Here is a 15,086-nt window from a genome sequence, read left to right as displayed (position 1 = left end):
CATTCACTGAGGACATCATCAAGCACACAGGGACCACCTTCCTTTCCCTTGAAAGGGAAGTAGCCTTTGTTGAACTGAATAAGCTTTTTCTCATGTCCACTGAAAGCTGTGCTAGTATGCTACTATGGGACCTATCACAAAACAAATTCACAGCTTTTTCAATGTCTTTCTGTCTGTTTGTGTGTTCTCCAGGCAGTTGGAGCTGCACTCTCCGGATGCCAAGCATACGGTGGTGTTACGGTGTAAAGACACAGCCTCGGCCCAGGCCTGGTTCGAGGTCATGCAGTCGGCGACCTCTAACCTCATCAACAAGGTCATCACAGAGGTCAAAGAGCACACAGGAAGAACAGGGATCGCAGGGAGCAGAGAGATCAGACACCTGGGCTGGCTGGCTGAGAAGGTAGGAGCTACTTTAATCAGATGTATAATATGCATTCACAGCCCACCTTTTGATAATAACTCATATGTGATTTTTGTGTGGCAGTTATACGATGGTGAGCCAAGCACTCTTGGAACCTCATATAGCTGATGCAATAGTTTCCAACAGGTTTTCCCCCTTCTGGTCCTCCTGTAAATCCTCTTTCATCACTCTCTCATTAGTCAGGGACTGCCTGGCAGAGAGAGAGCGAGACGGCTAATACTGAGAAGACTATAGCCCTGTACTTTGGGCAGTCAGTCAGCTAGTCAGTCAGTCAGTCAGTCAGTCAGTCTGCCAAGCCAAGCCAGAGGATGCTTTCCAGGCTTCTTAATGAGTTCCTCTTTTATTACTGCCTGCCTGCCTTATTGTGAGTCCCAAATGGTACCCTATTGCACTATACAGGGAATATGGTGTCATTTGAGACACAGTTTCTGGAGTCTGTGAATAATTATAAGGGCCCAAAGCCTTCCAGCATGTGTGGAGTGGAGTGGTCTGCCTTGGCTTTGCCTGCCGTCCAAGTTCCTTTGCACAACGTCAACGAGCAAGGCTTTCCTTTCAACAAGGGCTCATTTGTGGCTATTCTGCCATCGCTGACGCACTCAGGAGTCTGAGTCTCTACTTAGCTGTGTGATGGTCAACAGACTACAGTGCAGACCCTCTGGAGTTCAGCATCAAATCAAATCAAATTTCATTGGTCACATGCGCCGATACAACAGGTGCAGACATTACAGTGAAATGCTTACTTACAGCCCTTAACCAACAGTGCATTTATTTTTAACAAAAAAAGTAAAAATAAAACAACAACAAAAAAAGTGTTGAGAAAAAAAGAGCAGAAGTAAAATAAAATAACAGCTAATGTGATCAGATATCGGAGAGGAGAGGAGGGGAGAGGAAGAGGAGGAGAGGAGAGGGAGAGGAGGAGGAGAGGAAAGGAGAGGAGATGGAGGGAGTAGATCCTTGTTTTACAGCCTTGTTGAGGTTGCTCTGTGCAACATTCCTGAGCCTGGCTTTAACCACAGACTTTATATTCATTCTCATACTATAGCCAATTATACCGTGGCAGGGTTTTAAATTGAATGATTGTTACACACTAACTATGTGGTTGTGTAGTCTTTAGTTAGATCTAAGTTTGTAAGCCTGTGTATATCGTGTTTTAATATGGTTACTTTGCAACATGTGTTTGTAATGTTCTACGATTGACCTATGGCCACCAGAATCCTGTGTTCTCATAACTAGCTGAGGACTTCATAGTGAGACAAGAGGCTTATGGTTATGAGGATTGTGCTGTTGTAAAGCTTTCATAATGAGGATTGTGCTGTAGCAAAACTTTCTTAATGAGGATTGTGCTGTAACTTTCATAATGAGGATTGGGCAGTAACTAAGCTTCCATAATGAGGATTGGGCAGTAACTAAGCTTTCATAATGTGGATTGTGCTGTAACTAAGCTTTCATCATGAGGATTGGGCTGCACCTTTCATAATGAGGATTGTGCTGTAACTTTCATCATGAGGATTGTGCTGCACCTTTCATAATGAGGATTGTGCTGTAACTTTCATCATGAGGATTGTGCTGCAACTTTCATAATGAGGATTGTGCTGTAACTTTCATAATGAGGATTGTGCTGCAACTTTCATAATGAGGATTGTGCTGTTACTTTCATAATGAGGATTGTGCTGTAACTTTCATAATGAGGATTGTGCTGTAACTTTCATCATGAGGATTGTGCTGTAACTTTCATAATGAGGATTGTGCTGTAGCTAAGCTTTCATAATGAGGATTGGGCAGTAATTAAGCTTTCATAATGAGGATTGGGCAGTAACTAAGCTTTCATAATGTGGATTGTGCTGTAACTAAGCTTGCATCATGAGGATTGGGCTGTACCTTTCATAATGAAGATTGTGCTGCAACTTTCATAATGAAGACTGTGCTGTAACTTTCATAATGAGGATTGTGCTGTAACTAAGCTTTCATCATGAGGATTGTGCTGTAACTAAGCTTTCATCATGAGGATTGGGCTGTACCTTTCATAATGAAGATTGTGCTGCAACTTTCATCATGAGGATTGTTCTGTAACTTTCATAATGAAGATTGTGCTGTAACTTTCATCATGAGGATTGTGCTGCAACTTTCATAATGAGGATTGTGCTGTAACTATCATAATGAGGATTGTGCTGCAACTTTCATAATGAGGATTGTGCTGTAACTTTCATCATGAGGATTGTGCTGTAACTTTCATAATAAGGATTGTGCTGTAACTAAGCTTTCATCGTGAGGATTGGGCTGTAACTTTCATAATGAGGATTGTGCTGTAACTTTCATAATGAGGATTGTGCTGTAACTAATCATTCATAATGAGGATTGTGCTGTAACTAAGCTTTCATCATGAGGATTGGGCTGTACCTTTCATAATGAGGATTGTGCTGTAACTTTCATAATGAGGATTGTGCTGTAAATTTCATAATGAGGATTGTGCTGTAACTTTCATAATGAGGATTGTGCTGTAACTTTCATAATGAGGATTGTGCTGTAACTTTCATAATGAGGATTGTGCTGTTACTTTCATAATGAGAATTGTGCTGTAACTTTCATAATGAGGATTGTGTTGTAACTTTCATCATGAGGATTGTGCTGTAACTTTCATCATGAGGATTGTGCTTTAACTTTCATAATGAGGATTTAGCTGTAACTAAGCTTTCATAATAAGGATTGTGCTGTAACTAAGCTTTCATCATGAGGATTGGGCTGTACCTTTCATAATGAGGATTGTGCTGTAACTTTCATAATGAGGAGTGTGCTGTAACTTTCATCATGAGGATTGTGCTGTAACTTTCATCATGAGGATTGTGCTGTAACTTTCATCATGAGGATTGTGCTGCAACTTTCATAATAAGGATTTTGCTGTAACTAAGCTTTCATAATAAGAATTGTGCTGTAACTAAGCTTTCATCATGAGGATTGGACTGTACCTTTCATAATGAGGATTGTGCTGTAACTTTCATAATGAGGATTGTGCTGTAACTAATCATTCATAATGAGGATTGTGCTGTAACTAAGCTTTCACAATGAGGATTGTGCTGTAACTAAGCTTTCATAATGAGGATTGTGCTGTAACTTTCATAATGAGGATTGTGCTGTAACTTTCATAATGAGGATTGTGCTATTACTTTCATAATGAGGATTGTGCTGTAACTTTCATAATGAGGATTGTTATGCTTTATTATGTTATGCAAGCCGGTGTTGTATTGGGTGGCTGGGAGTTGAGAGTTTATCTACAGGCCAAGATTAATAAACTGTATAAAGTGCCTTCCTGTGAAAATTAACCAAGATATTGTTACTAAGACTTAGTTACATAGAAAAAAATGATGAGGACATTCAAGGTTGTGTCTTTGCTGTTTGTAGAAGTACATGCTTATCACTCTTTTGCTAAGTTGTATTTTCTAGTCCATAACACCAGTAACCCACATGCAAATGACAAGAGTAGCCTGTCACGCTGTGTGGTGTGTTTTCTCCCAGACAGAGAATATTCTAGCATGGTGTGGTGTGTTTTCTCCCAGACAGAGAATATTCTAGCATGGTGTGGTGTGTTTTTTCCCAGACAGAGAATATTCTAACGTGGTGTGTTTTCTCCCAGACAGAAAATATTCTAACATGGTGTGGTGTGTTTTCTCCCAGACAGAGAATATTCTAACATGATGTGTGTGGTGTGTTTTCTCCCAGACAGAGAATATTCTAACATGGTGTGGTGTGTTTTCTCCCAGACAAAGAATATTCTAACATGGTGTGTGTGGTGTGTTTTCTCCCAGACAGAGAATATTCTAACATGGTGTGTGTGGTGTGTTTTCTCCCAGACAGAGAATATTCTAACATGGTGTGGTGTGTTTTCTCCCAGACAAAGAATATTCTAACATGGTGTGTGTGGTGTGTTTTCTCCCAGACAGAGAATATTCTAACATGGTGTGTGTGGTGTGTTTTCTCCCAGACAGAGAATATTCTAACATGGTGTGGTGTGTTTTTTCCCAGACAGAGAATATTCTAACGTGGTGTGTTTTCTCCCAGACAGAAAATATTCTAACATGGTGTGGTGTGTTTTCTCCCAGACAGAGAATATTCTAACATGGTGTGTGTGGTGTGTTTTCTCCCAGACAGAGAATATTCTAACATGGTGTGTGTGGTGTGTTTTCTCCCAGACAGAGAATATTCTAACATGGTGTGGTGTGTTTTCTCCCAGACAAAGAATATTCTAACATGGTGTGTGTGGTGTGTTTTCTCCCAGACAGAGAATATTCTAACATGGTGTGTGTGGTGTGTTTTCTCCCAGACAGAGAATATTCTAACATGGTGTGTGTGGTGTGTTTTCTCCCAGACAGAGAATATTCTAACACGGTGTGATGTTTTCTCCCAGACAGAGAATATTCTAACACGGTGTGATGTTTTCTACCAGACAGAGAATGAGAAGCAGCAGTGGAAGCCAGTGCTGGTGATGGTGACAGAGAAAGACCTGCTCCTCTATGACAGTCTTCCACGGATGAAGGCATCCTGGCACAGCCCTGCACACACATACCCACTGTTAGCTACACGGTACGCTACACACACCCTCTCTCTACTAGTCACATGGTAAGCTACACACACCCTCTCTCTACTAGTCACATGGTAAGCTACACACACCCTCTCTCTATTAGTCACATGGTAAGCTACACACACCCTCTCTCTACTAGTCACATGGTAAGCTACACACACCCTCGCTCTACTAGTCACATGGTAAGCTACACACACCCTCTCTCTATTAGTCACATGGTAAGCTACACACACCCTCTCTCTATTAGTCACATGGTAAGCTACACACACCCTCTCTCTATTAGTCACATGGTAAGCTACACACACCCTCTCTCTATTAGTCACATGGTAAGCTACACACACCCTCTCTCTACTAGTCACATGGTAAGCTACACACACCCTCTCTCTACTAGTCACATGGTAAGCTACACACACCCTCTCTCTACTAGTCACATGGTAAGCTACACACACCATCTCTCTACTAGTCACATGGTAAGCTACACATACCCTCTCTCTACTAGTCACATGGTAAGCTACACACACCCTCTCTCTATTAGTCACATGGTAAGCTACACACACCCTCTCTCTACTAGTCACATGGTAAGCTACACACACCCTCTCTCTACTAGTCACATGGTAAGCTACACATACCCTCTCTCTACTAGTCACATGGTAAGCTACACACACCCTCTCTCTACTAGTCTCAAGAAAAATAGCTGCTGCTATCCACACAGTAAGCAAAAGACAGTCTTCCTGCTAGTCAAATAGCAAAACACATTATCTTAGCCACATGGTTAGTAGCATCCACCCTGAACAACCCAACCATGGCCACATGGTAGTCCTCCACTACTACAAACACACCTACCCTCTATTGGCCAAGCAATAATCACAACACACCTACCCTCTATTGGCCAAGCAATAATCAAAACACACCTACCCTCTATTGGCCAAGCAATAATCAAAACACACCTACCCTCTATTGGCCAAGCAATAATCAAAACACACCTACCCTCTATTGGCCAAGCAATAATCAAAACACACCTACCCTCTATTGGCCAAGCAATAATCAAAACACACCTACCCTCTATTGGCCAAGCAATAATCAAAACACACCTACCCTCTATTGGCCAAGCAATAATCAAAACACACCTACCCTCTATTGGCCAACCAATAATCAAAACATACCTACCCTTTGCTAGCCTAATGGTGCAGCACACCTGAAAGATGAGGTGGCACTGGAGGACACATCCACAACATGTTTCCATTACTGAACACAGCCAATAACTCTGTCTTTCACTGAAAGTTGCATTGCAGTTACTATTTGTCATGTTATCAATTATTACACCTTTATGTCCTTGATGTGAAGAGGGTTATATGGTTACAGCACTGACTAGCTAGTCTCTCTCAACAGCAGGCACTTAGAATATAACAGAATCTGTGTCTGTTTGTAGGCTGGTGCACTCTGGTCCCGACCGAGGCTCTCCCCAGCCGGGCGTGGAGCTGTCCTTCGCCACACGTACAGGCACCAGACTGGGCATTGAGGCCCACCTGTTCAGAGCTGAGACCTGTAAGGACCTTTCACTGTGGACCAGGCACATCGTTACGGGCTGTCACTCCTCTGCCCAGATGATCAAAGAAGTCACCACCAGTGAGTACCACTACACCGACCCTGCTAGAAGACTGTGTGAGCCCGCTGAGCTAAAGCCTTGATCAACCAAGTCACCACCAGTGAGCCTAGGTAGGCATTAGCTTGGGGAGTAACTCAAATCTTCAATTCTCTGGCAAGGTTACTTATCATGTTAGTGTGGTTGACAAAGCCATCTATGTTACAGTACAATTTTCATAGCTGTAGTATTTGGTAAGGGGGTGTTAGTGTTGGACAGTCACATAGAAGACACTGAGAAAGGAGTGAGTATTTTTAGAAAGGAACGGAATGCCACTGTGAGATCCTGTGTGTGTGGCCTAGTGTAGTGGTGGGCACTAGCTGGTATGCCGGGCATCCTGGGAACTCCTCTAGTCAGTCACCCCTAGAGCCGTCTCTCTCTCTCGCTCGCTCGCTCGCTCGCTCGCTCTCTCAATTAAATTCAAAGGGCTTTATTGGCATGGGAAACATATGTTAACATTGCCAAAACAAGTGTAATAGATAATAAACAAAAGTGAAATAAACAATAAAAAATTAACAGTAAACATTACACTCACAAAAGTTCCAAAGGAATAGAGACATTTCAAATGTCATATTATTTATATATACAGTGTTGTAACGAGGTGCAAATAGTTAAAGTACAAAAGGGAAAATAAATAAACACAAATATGGGTCTCTCTCTCTCTCTCTCTCTGAATGGATCATATATCACTTCACTTGTTGTGATATTGCATCAGCTGTCAGATATAAGCTTTATGATCTTTGCTAGGCCTAATAACTAATAAACTAATACAATATGTCTGGACAGGTTATAGAATAGGAAACTAATACAATATGTCTGGACAGGGTATAGAATAGGAAACTAATACAATATGTCTGGACAGGTTATAGAATAGGAAACTAATACAATATGTCTGGACAGGGTATAGAATAGGAAACTAATACAATATGTCTGGACAGGATATAGAATAGGAAACTAATACAATATGTCTGGACAGGATATAGAATAGGAAACTAATACAATATGTCTGGACAGGTTATAGAATAGGAAACTGATACACTATGTCTGGACAGGGTATAGAATAGGAAACTAATACATTATGTCTGGACAGGGTATAGAATAGGAAACTAATACAATACGTCTGGACAGGGTATAGAATAGGAAACTAATACCATATGTCTGGACAGTGTATAGAATAGGAAACTAATACAATATGTCTGGACAGTGTATAGAATAGGAAACTAATACAATATGTCTGGACAGGATATAGAATAGGAAACTAATACAATATGTCTGGACAGGATATAGAATAGGAAACTAATACAATATGTCTGGACAGGTTATAGAATAGGAAACTGATACACTATGTCTGGACAGGGTATAGAATAGGAAACTAATACACTATGTCTGGACAGGGTATAGAATAGGAAACTAATACAATATGTCTGGACAGGGTATAGAATAGGAAACTAATACCATATGTCTGGACAGTGTATAGAATAGGAAACTAATACAATATGTCTGGACAGTGTATAGAATAGGAAACTAATACAATATGTCTGGACAGGTTATAGATTTGGAAACTAATACAATATGTCTGGACAGGGTATAGAATAGGAAACTAATACAATATGTCTGGACAGGGTATAGAATAAGAAACTAATACAATATGTCTGGACAGGGTATAGAATAGGAAACTAATACAATATGTCTGGACAGGGTATAGAATAGGAAACTAATACAATATGTCTGGACAGGGTATAGAATAGGAAACTAATACAATATGTCTGGACAGGGTATAGAATAAGAAACTAATACAATATGTCTGGACAGGGTATAGAATAGGAAACTAATACAATATGTCTGGACAGGGTATAGAATAGGAAACTAATACAATATGTCTGGACAGTGTATAGAATAGGAAACTAATACAATATGTCTGGACAGTGTATAGAATAGGAAACTAATACAATGTCTGGACAGGGTATAGAATAGGAAACTAATACAATATGTCTGGACAGGGTATAGAATAGGAAACTAATACAATATGTCTGGACAGGGTATAGAATAGGAAACTAATACAATATGTCTGGACAGTGTATAGAATAGGAAACTTATACACTATGTCTGGACAGGGTATAGAATAGGAAACTAATACAATATGTCTGGACAGGGTATAGAATAGGAAACTAATACAATATGTCTGGACAGTGTATAGAATAGGAAACTTATACACTATGTCTGGACAGGGTATAGAATAGGAAACTAATATAATATGTCTGGACAGGGTATAGAATAGGAAACTAATACAATATGTCTGGACAGGGTATAGAATAGGAAACTAATACAATATGTCTGGACAGTGTATAGAATAGGAAACTTATACACTATGTCTGGACAGGGTATAGACTAGGAAACTAATACACTACCTCTGGACAGGGTATATAATAGGAAACTAATACAATATGTCTGGACAGGGTATAGAATAAGAAACTAATACAATATGTCTGGACAGGGTATAGAATAGGAAACTAATACAATATGTCTGGACAGGGTATAGAATAGGAAACTAATACAATATGTCTGGACAGTGTATAGAATAGGAAACTAATACAATATGTCTGGACAGTGTATAGAATAGGAAACTAATACAATATGTCTGGACAGGGTATAGAATAGGAATCTAATACACTACCTCTGGACAGTGTCTGTGAATCTGTGAAAGTGGCACGCTATGGTCCTCTATACACCTCTACGGTCCTCTGGATGTGTGGTTGACTGTTTCTTTTCTCTTTGTAGACTGTGACATTTGGCTAAATCTTTTTCATCTTTTATTTACAGTAAAAAGGTTGTTAATATTAGAATTACAATATTTGTCCTAAGAGCAGCTTAACTCTACGTCCGGGTCTGGGCCTAGCGCCATATTTTGGGTTTTTAAAGGAAAAAGGCCTCTTTTGGCTGAGGAGCTAGGTTTCCATTACCTTTGATGATTATTACGGAGGTTGCGTCCCAAATGGAACCCTATTCCCTAACGCAGTGCACTATATAGGGTGCCATTTAGGTCGCATCTTGAGGGATTTGGCTTTAGCGTCAGAGGGCAACTTGACCGTTATTCAACTGGATCAAAATAAAGCGATGGTCAGAATAAGATAGATTTGGCCAGGGGCAGTTTATTATTTATAATGTATTATTGATTTATTATGTATGATTTATTATCTAGCCTCTATTATTTATTGTAAAGGTGATGTATTTATCCACTGGGATGTTCCTGTTGTGATCAGTGGTCTGTAATACAGAGGTATTGTTGATAGACTGTTGACTATAGGGGTTTATAACGTCATCACAGTTGTGTTTGCTTAATATACTGTTGACTATAGGGGTTTATAACGTCATCACAGTTGTGTTTGCTTAATATTGTAACTTAAGCACCTAAAGCACACAAGCGGGAGCAGGGGTCTCTATCAAGGCTTGCCCCCTATACTGAATATCATACTGTATGTCATGAGTGGGAAAGAAAGCTAACATAGACATGGGCTTGGGGATAAACTACTCCTAGACCCTACAGGGTTAGAGCTTGGGGATAAACTACTCCTAGACCCTACAGGGTTAGAGCTTGGGGATGAACTACTCCTAGACCCTACAGGGTTAGAGCTTGGGGATGAACTACTCCTAGACCCTACAGGATTAGAGCTTGGGATAAACTACTCCCAGACCCTACAGGGTTAGAGCTTGGGGATAAACTACTCCTAGACCCTACAGGGTTAGAGCTTGGGGATGAACTACTCCTAGACCCTACAGGATTAGAGCTTGGGATAAACTACTCCCAGACCCTACAGGGTTAGAGCTTGGGGATAAACTACTCATAGACCCTACAGGGTTAGAGCTTGGGAATAAACTACTCCTAGACCCTACAGGGTTAGAGTTTGGGGATAAACTACTCATAGACCCTACAGGGTTAGAGCTTAGGGATAAACTACTCCTAGACCCTACAGGGTTAGAGCTTGGGGATAAACTACTCCTAGACCCTACAGGGTTAGAGCTTGGGGATAAACTACTCCTAGACCCTACAGGGTTAGAGCTTGGGATAAACTACTCCCAGACCCTACAGGGTTAGAGCTTGGGGATAAACTACTCCTAGACCCTACAGGGTTAGAGCTTGGGAATAAACTACTCCTAGACCCTACAGGGTTAGAGTTTGGGGATAAACTACTCATAGACCCTACAGGGTTAGAGCTTAGGGATAAACTACTCCTAGACCCTACAGGGTTAGAGCTTGGGGATAAACTACTCCTAGACCCTACAGGGTTAGAGCTTGGGGATAAACTACTCCTAGACCCTACAGGGTTAGAGCTTGGGGATAAACTACTCCTAGACCCTACAGGGTTAGAGCTTGGGGATAAACTACTCCTAGACCTTACAGGGTTAGAGTTTGGGAATAAACTACTCCTAGACCCTACAGGGTTAGAGCTTGAGAATAAACTAATCCTAGACCCTACATGGTTAGAGCTTGGGGATAAACTACTCCTAGACCCTACAGGGTTAGAGCTTAGGGATAAACTACTCCTAGACCCTACAGGGTTAGAGCTTGGGAATAAACTACTCCTAGACCCTACAGGGTTAGAGCTTGGGGATAAACTACTCCTAGACCCTACAGGGTTAGAGCTTGGGGATAAACTACTCCTAGACCCTACATAGTTAGAGCTTGGGGATAAACTACTCCTAGACCCTAGAGGGTTAGAAAGCACTCAAAAGTTCCTCCATCCGTAAATGACCTTTTAAGGATTCTGGTAGTTATAGTAACCAAACTGGATCCGCCTTGCTTTGCTTGGGGAGGTTTCTGTGTTTTGCCACTCACCATCAGGGCTGAATGGAGGGTCTTTGTGTCTGACTGAAAGCATCTGTGTGTGCGTGTGTGTGTATCTGTGCGTATCTTTGTGTGTGTGTCTTTTGGTGGGAAAGTGGTAGGGGTCACACAGGTCAAGCATTTCAGGTAGGGAGTAGTATTTCCTTATTGTGGAACAAAAACACAACACCTGAGAGAGTTGGGTACATGTTAGTTTGACCTCTGACCTTTCCATACAACTTCTTCCCACAGGTAATTCTAGGTCAGTATTAAGAGAATGTTGTTGTGACAGCAGTATGAGGACGATATGATACGGACAATGCCTTTATCGTAACAATACCTTTTGGACTACCCCCTAAATACCTTTTGGACTACCCCCTAAAGAAGATAAGTCTGTTGTGAAACTGTCTTTCCAAGCAACAGTGTGTGCTTATCAGTAAAGTGTTCTATCTTGGCTTGAGTCTTTACAAAAGGCTGTTACCTCTTGACAGAGAGCCACACAAGCCTTAGAGTGATTTGCAGAGCTTTACTGGAACAAATGTAAAGTAGTTGCAGAAGTAGCTCGTTGACACTGACACAACAGAGATGGTACGTCCTGCTCTCAGTACAGGAGATCATGTCTGATGAGCATGGAGCAATTCCGAGGGCTGGGACTGACAGCATGGGAATCAACATATCTGACACACAGATCAGTGTATTGTATATGGGACAGACTAGGAATCAGACTTTTTGTCACACCCTGATCTGTTTCACCTGTCTTGTGCTTGTCTCCATCCCCCCACCAGGTGTCTCCCATTTGTTCCCCATTATCCCTTGTGTATTTATACCAGTGTTTTCTGTTTGTCTGTTGCCAGTTCGTCTTGTCTCGTCAAGCCTACCAGCGGTTTTTCCGTGCTCCTGTTTTTCCAGCCCCTGTTTTCTAGTCCTCCCGGTTCCGACCATTTCTGCCTGCCCTGACCCTGAGCCTGCCAGCCGTCCTGTACCTATCTGACTCTGACCTAGTTTACGAACTTGTGCCTGTCCTCAACCTGCCTCTTGTCTATTATTAAATATCAGAGACTCGAACCATCTACCTCCTGTGTCTGCATCTGGGCCTCATCCTGTGTCGTTATACTTTCAAAGAGTACAACATTATATATTAAAAAACATCTATAGGCAAGGCAGAGTCATAAATTATTGTTTTTTTCTCATGAGCTGGAGATTAATTTAATAGGGATTGATTAGAAAAACAACAAATGTGAAATACAGCCGTTGTCTGTTTTTTGTCTAAGTGCGATGACAAGCCAAATCACTTATCTGGATTTAACAAATGCCCGACATCTGCTCCAGAACAAAAGTGTTCCGCCCACTACCACCAAGCAGCAGTAGATGCTGTAAGTCCTAATATACAGCCAGGACAGGGCCTTGTTTTCACCCAGCTGTTGTCCCGTTACAGGCTGGATGTACAAGGTTCAGGAATGACGTAGCTGTACAGAGCTTATTGTGGTCTAGTAGTAGCACTCCCAGCACAAGTACATACTGTATATTGCAAGTCCGGAGACCGGGGTCCGATTCCTGCGTCCTCCTACTATTCCTACCACTTCTCTATCTCCCCCTTTCATTTCGTACATGTATACAGTTTCAAAAATACAGAAAGGTTAGTGGAACTTTATTCACGAGCAGTATGTTGTCCTGTTACAAGCTGTATGTACAAGGGCCAGGAGTTACCCATGCTGTTTGTCCTGTTACAGGCTGTATGTACAAGGGCCAGGAGTTACCCATGCTGTTTGTCCTGTTACAGGCTGTATGTACAAGGGCCAGGAGTTACCCATGCTGTTTGTCCTGTTACAGGCTGTATGTACAAGGGCCAGGAGTTACCCATGCTGTTTGTCCTGTTACAGGCTGTATGTACAAGGGCCAGGAGTTACCCATGCTGTTTGTCCTGTTACAGGCTGTATGTACAAGGGCCAGGAGTTACCCATGCTGTTTGTCCTGTTACAGGCTGTATGTACAAGGGCCAGGAGTGCAGGCTGGTGATCCACTACGAGCAGGGCTTCTCTGTCCTGGCTGAGCAGCAGGGGGAGGACCAGGTGGACCAGGGAAACCAGAACCAAGCCAAACCTCTGCTCTGCTACCCCTTCGAACGCCTCAAGATGTCCTCTGATGACGGGGTCAGGGTGCTCTTCCTGGATTTCAGTGGAAAAGAGGGTGAAATTGTAAGTTTTTTTTTTTTTTTTTTTACAAGAACCAAGGACATGAAAGGACCATTGTTTCTACTAGGGACAGGACCACTCTTAACAACCGTCTCTGTTTGTTGATGACAGTACATGAGACCGTATTTCCTTAAGAATAAAAAACCCAGTTGACTCATATTTCATTGGCGTTGCTCTACAGCTCTATTCAGGCAACTGAACACAAACAAGGAAAGATGGAAAAGTTTCCACAGAATCCCCTATACGTTAAACAGGAACTGAGTCATACATGGGCATACTGAAACACTGTCCTGCATGTCCCTCTGCTGTTTATGAAAAGGACTCTGTTCAGACATGTTCTGCTCTCAGAACACTACAACTGTAATAGAATAGAACTCACCATTAGAACTCATGGAACTGTAATGTAACATCTAACATTCTCTCTGTTCTATGTTCAGCAGCTGGACCTCCACTCGTGCCCAAAGCCTATCGTCTTCATCCTCCACTCATTCCTCTCAGCAAAGATCGCCAGACTTGGCCTGGTAGCATAGAGGTTCTGTTTACCACTGACGGACCACAAGGACTGAACTGTTCCAGAGTTCTAGATTGGAGTGTTCCAGAATTCCACAGTGGAGTGTCCCATAGTTCCACAGTGGAGTGTACAGCACAGAGAAGGACATGGCTTATAACTGAACTATGACTGAAGAAGAACAAGGACTGATGTTCAGTGAACTAGACACATGATCTACCCTGATTCAAAGTCTACACAAACAGCTCAAAATGAATGGATCATGTTTCAAAAACTTTAACTAGTTGATTTGTATATTTATAGAAACACATGCATTACCGATGACATCATATACACAGTGAGAGTGTAAAAGATCAGTTACAGCAGAATAAATTGTTTTGTTAAAATCGTTGTTAAGCTGTAGAAGAACACTAATCTATTGTTTTGGTACTAAAAAGATACTGGAGGTATTATCAATCTAGCATCCATCCATTCTACGCTAATCCTTTGTTTGGCAATCTCTGTCTGCAAATAATTCAGCGATTACTGTTTACTTAAATTAAAAAGTTACGGTGAAAAAGCTCTGTAAAGGCTGCTTGAAATTTAGAATTGTCCTACGCCTTTGGCAGCTATTATATGATTCAAGGCTTAGTTTTATTTTAACTCCGTTAATGATGCACATAAATTACATATTTAAAGAAATCTCTGGATTCTCTTTGTATTTCAGGTTGTTCTTGTGGTCCAACTGCTATTCACTGCATTTCCTCAACAAGAACAAACCAAAGCAACATCACCACATCCCACAAAACACACACTCTAAAATGTGTTCAAGTCTCTTTCCAAAAACTGTCTTCACTTGTGGAGGAATGGGTTGAATGAATGCAATATGACAACTAAAATGTCAAAACACTGCAACTTGGGATGGCCCATTCCATAGAATAGACTAGAA

At 41.4% G+C, this 15,086-nt stretch overlaps 1 protein-coding gene across 2 annotated transcripts in view; it reads left to right on the top strand.

The window, feature by feature from the left end:
• Positions 1-14,839, top strand: part of LOC311118365 (beta-1-syntrophin-like) — a 28,858-nt gene extending 14,019 nt beyond the window's left edge. Inside the window, exons 3-7 of one of the 2 annotated variants that reach the window (XM_084157620.1) lie at positions 193-400; positions 4,860-4,996; positions 6,424-6,620; positions 13,439-13,653; positions 14,091-14,839. In XM_084157620.1, the coding sequence (XP_084013746.1) occupies positions 193-400; positions 4,860-4,996; positions 6,424-6,620; positions 13,439-13,653; positions 14,091-14,180 (847 nt within the window). In that variant the 3' untranslated portion in view covers positions 14,181-14,839. Of the gene's footprint in view, positions 1-192; positions 401-4,859; positions 4,997-6,423; positions 6,621-13,438; positions 13,654-14,087 lie in introns of both variants that reach the window. The other variant, XM_084157619.1, reaches the window with a different exon arrangement.
• Positions 14,840-15,086: the final 247 nt, after the last annotated feature.

This window comes from Coregonus lavaretus (assembly GCF_964263955.1).
Source record: "Coregonus lavaretus genome assembly, chromosome: 3".
Classification (NCBI taxonomy): Eukaryota; Metazoa; Chordata; class Actinopteri; order Salmoniformes; family Salmonidae; genus Coregonus; species Coregonus lavaretus.
The sequence above is the reverse complement of the archived record's forward strand: the minus strand, read 5'-3'. Positions and strand labels throughout refer to the sequence as shown.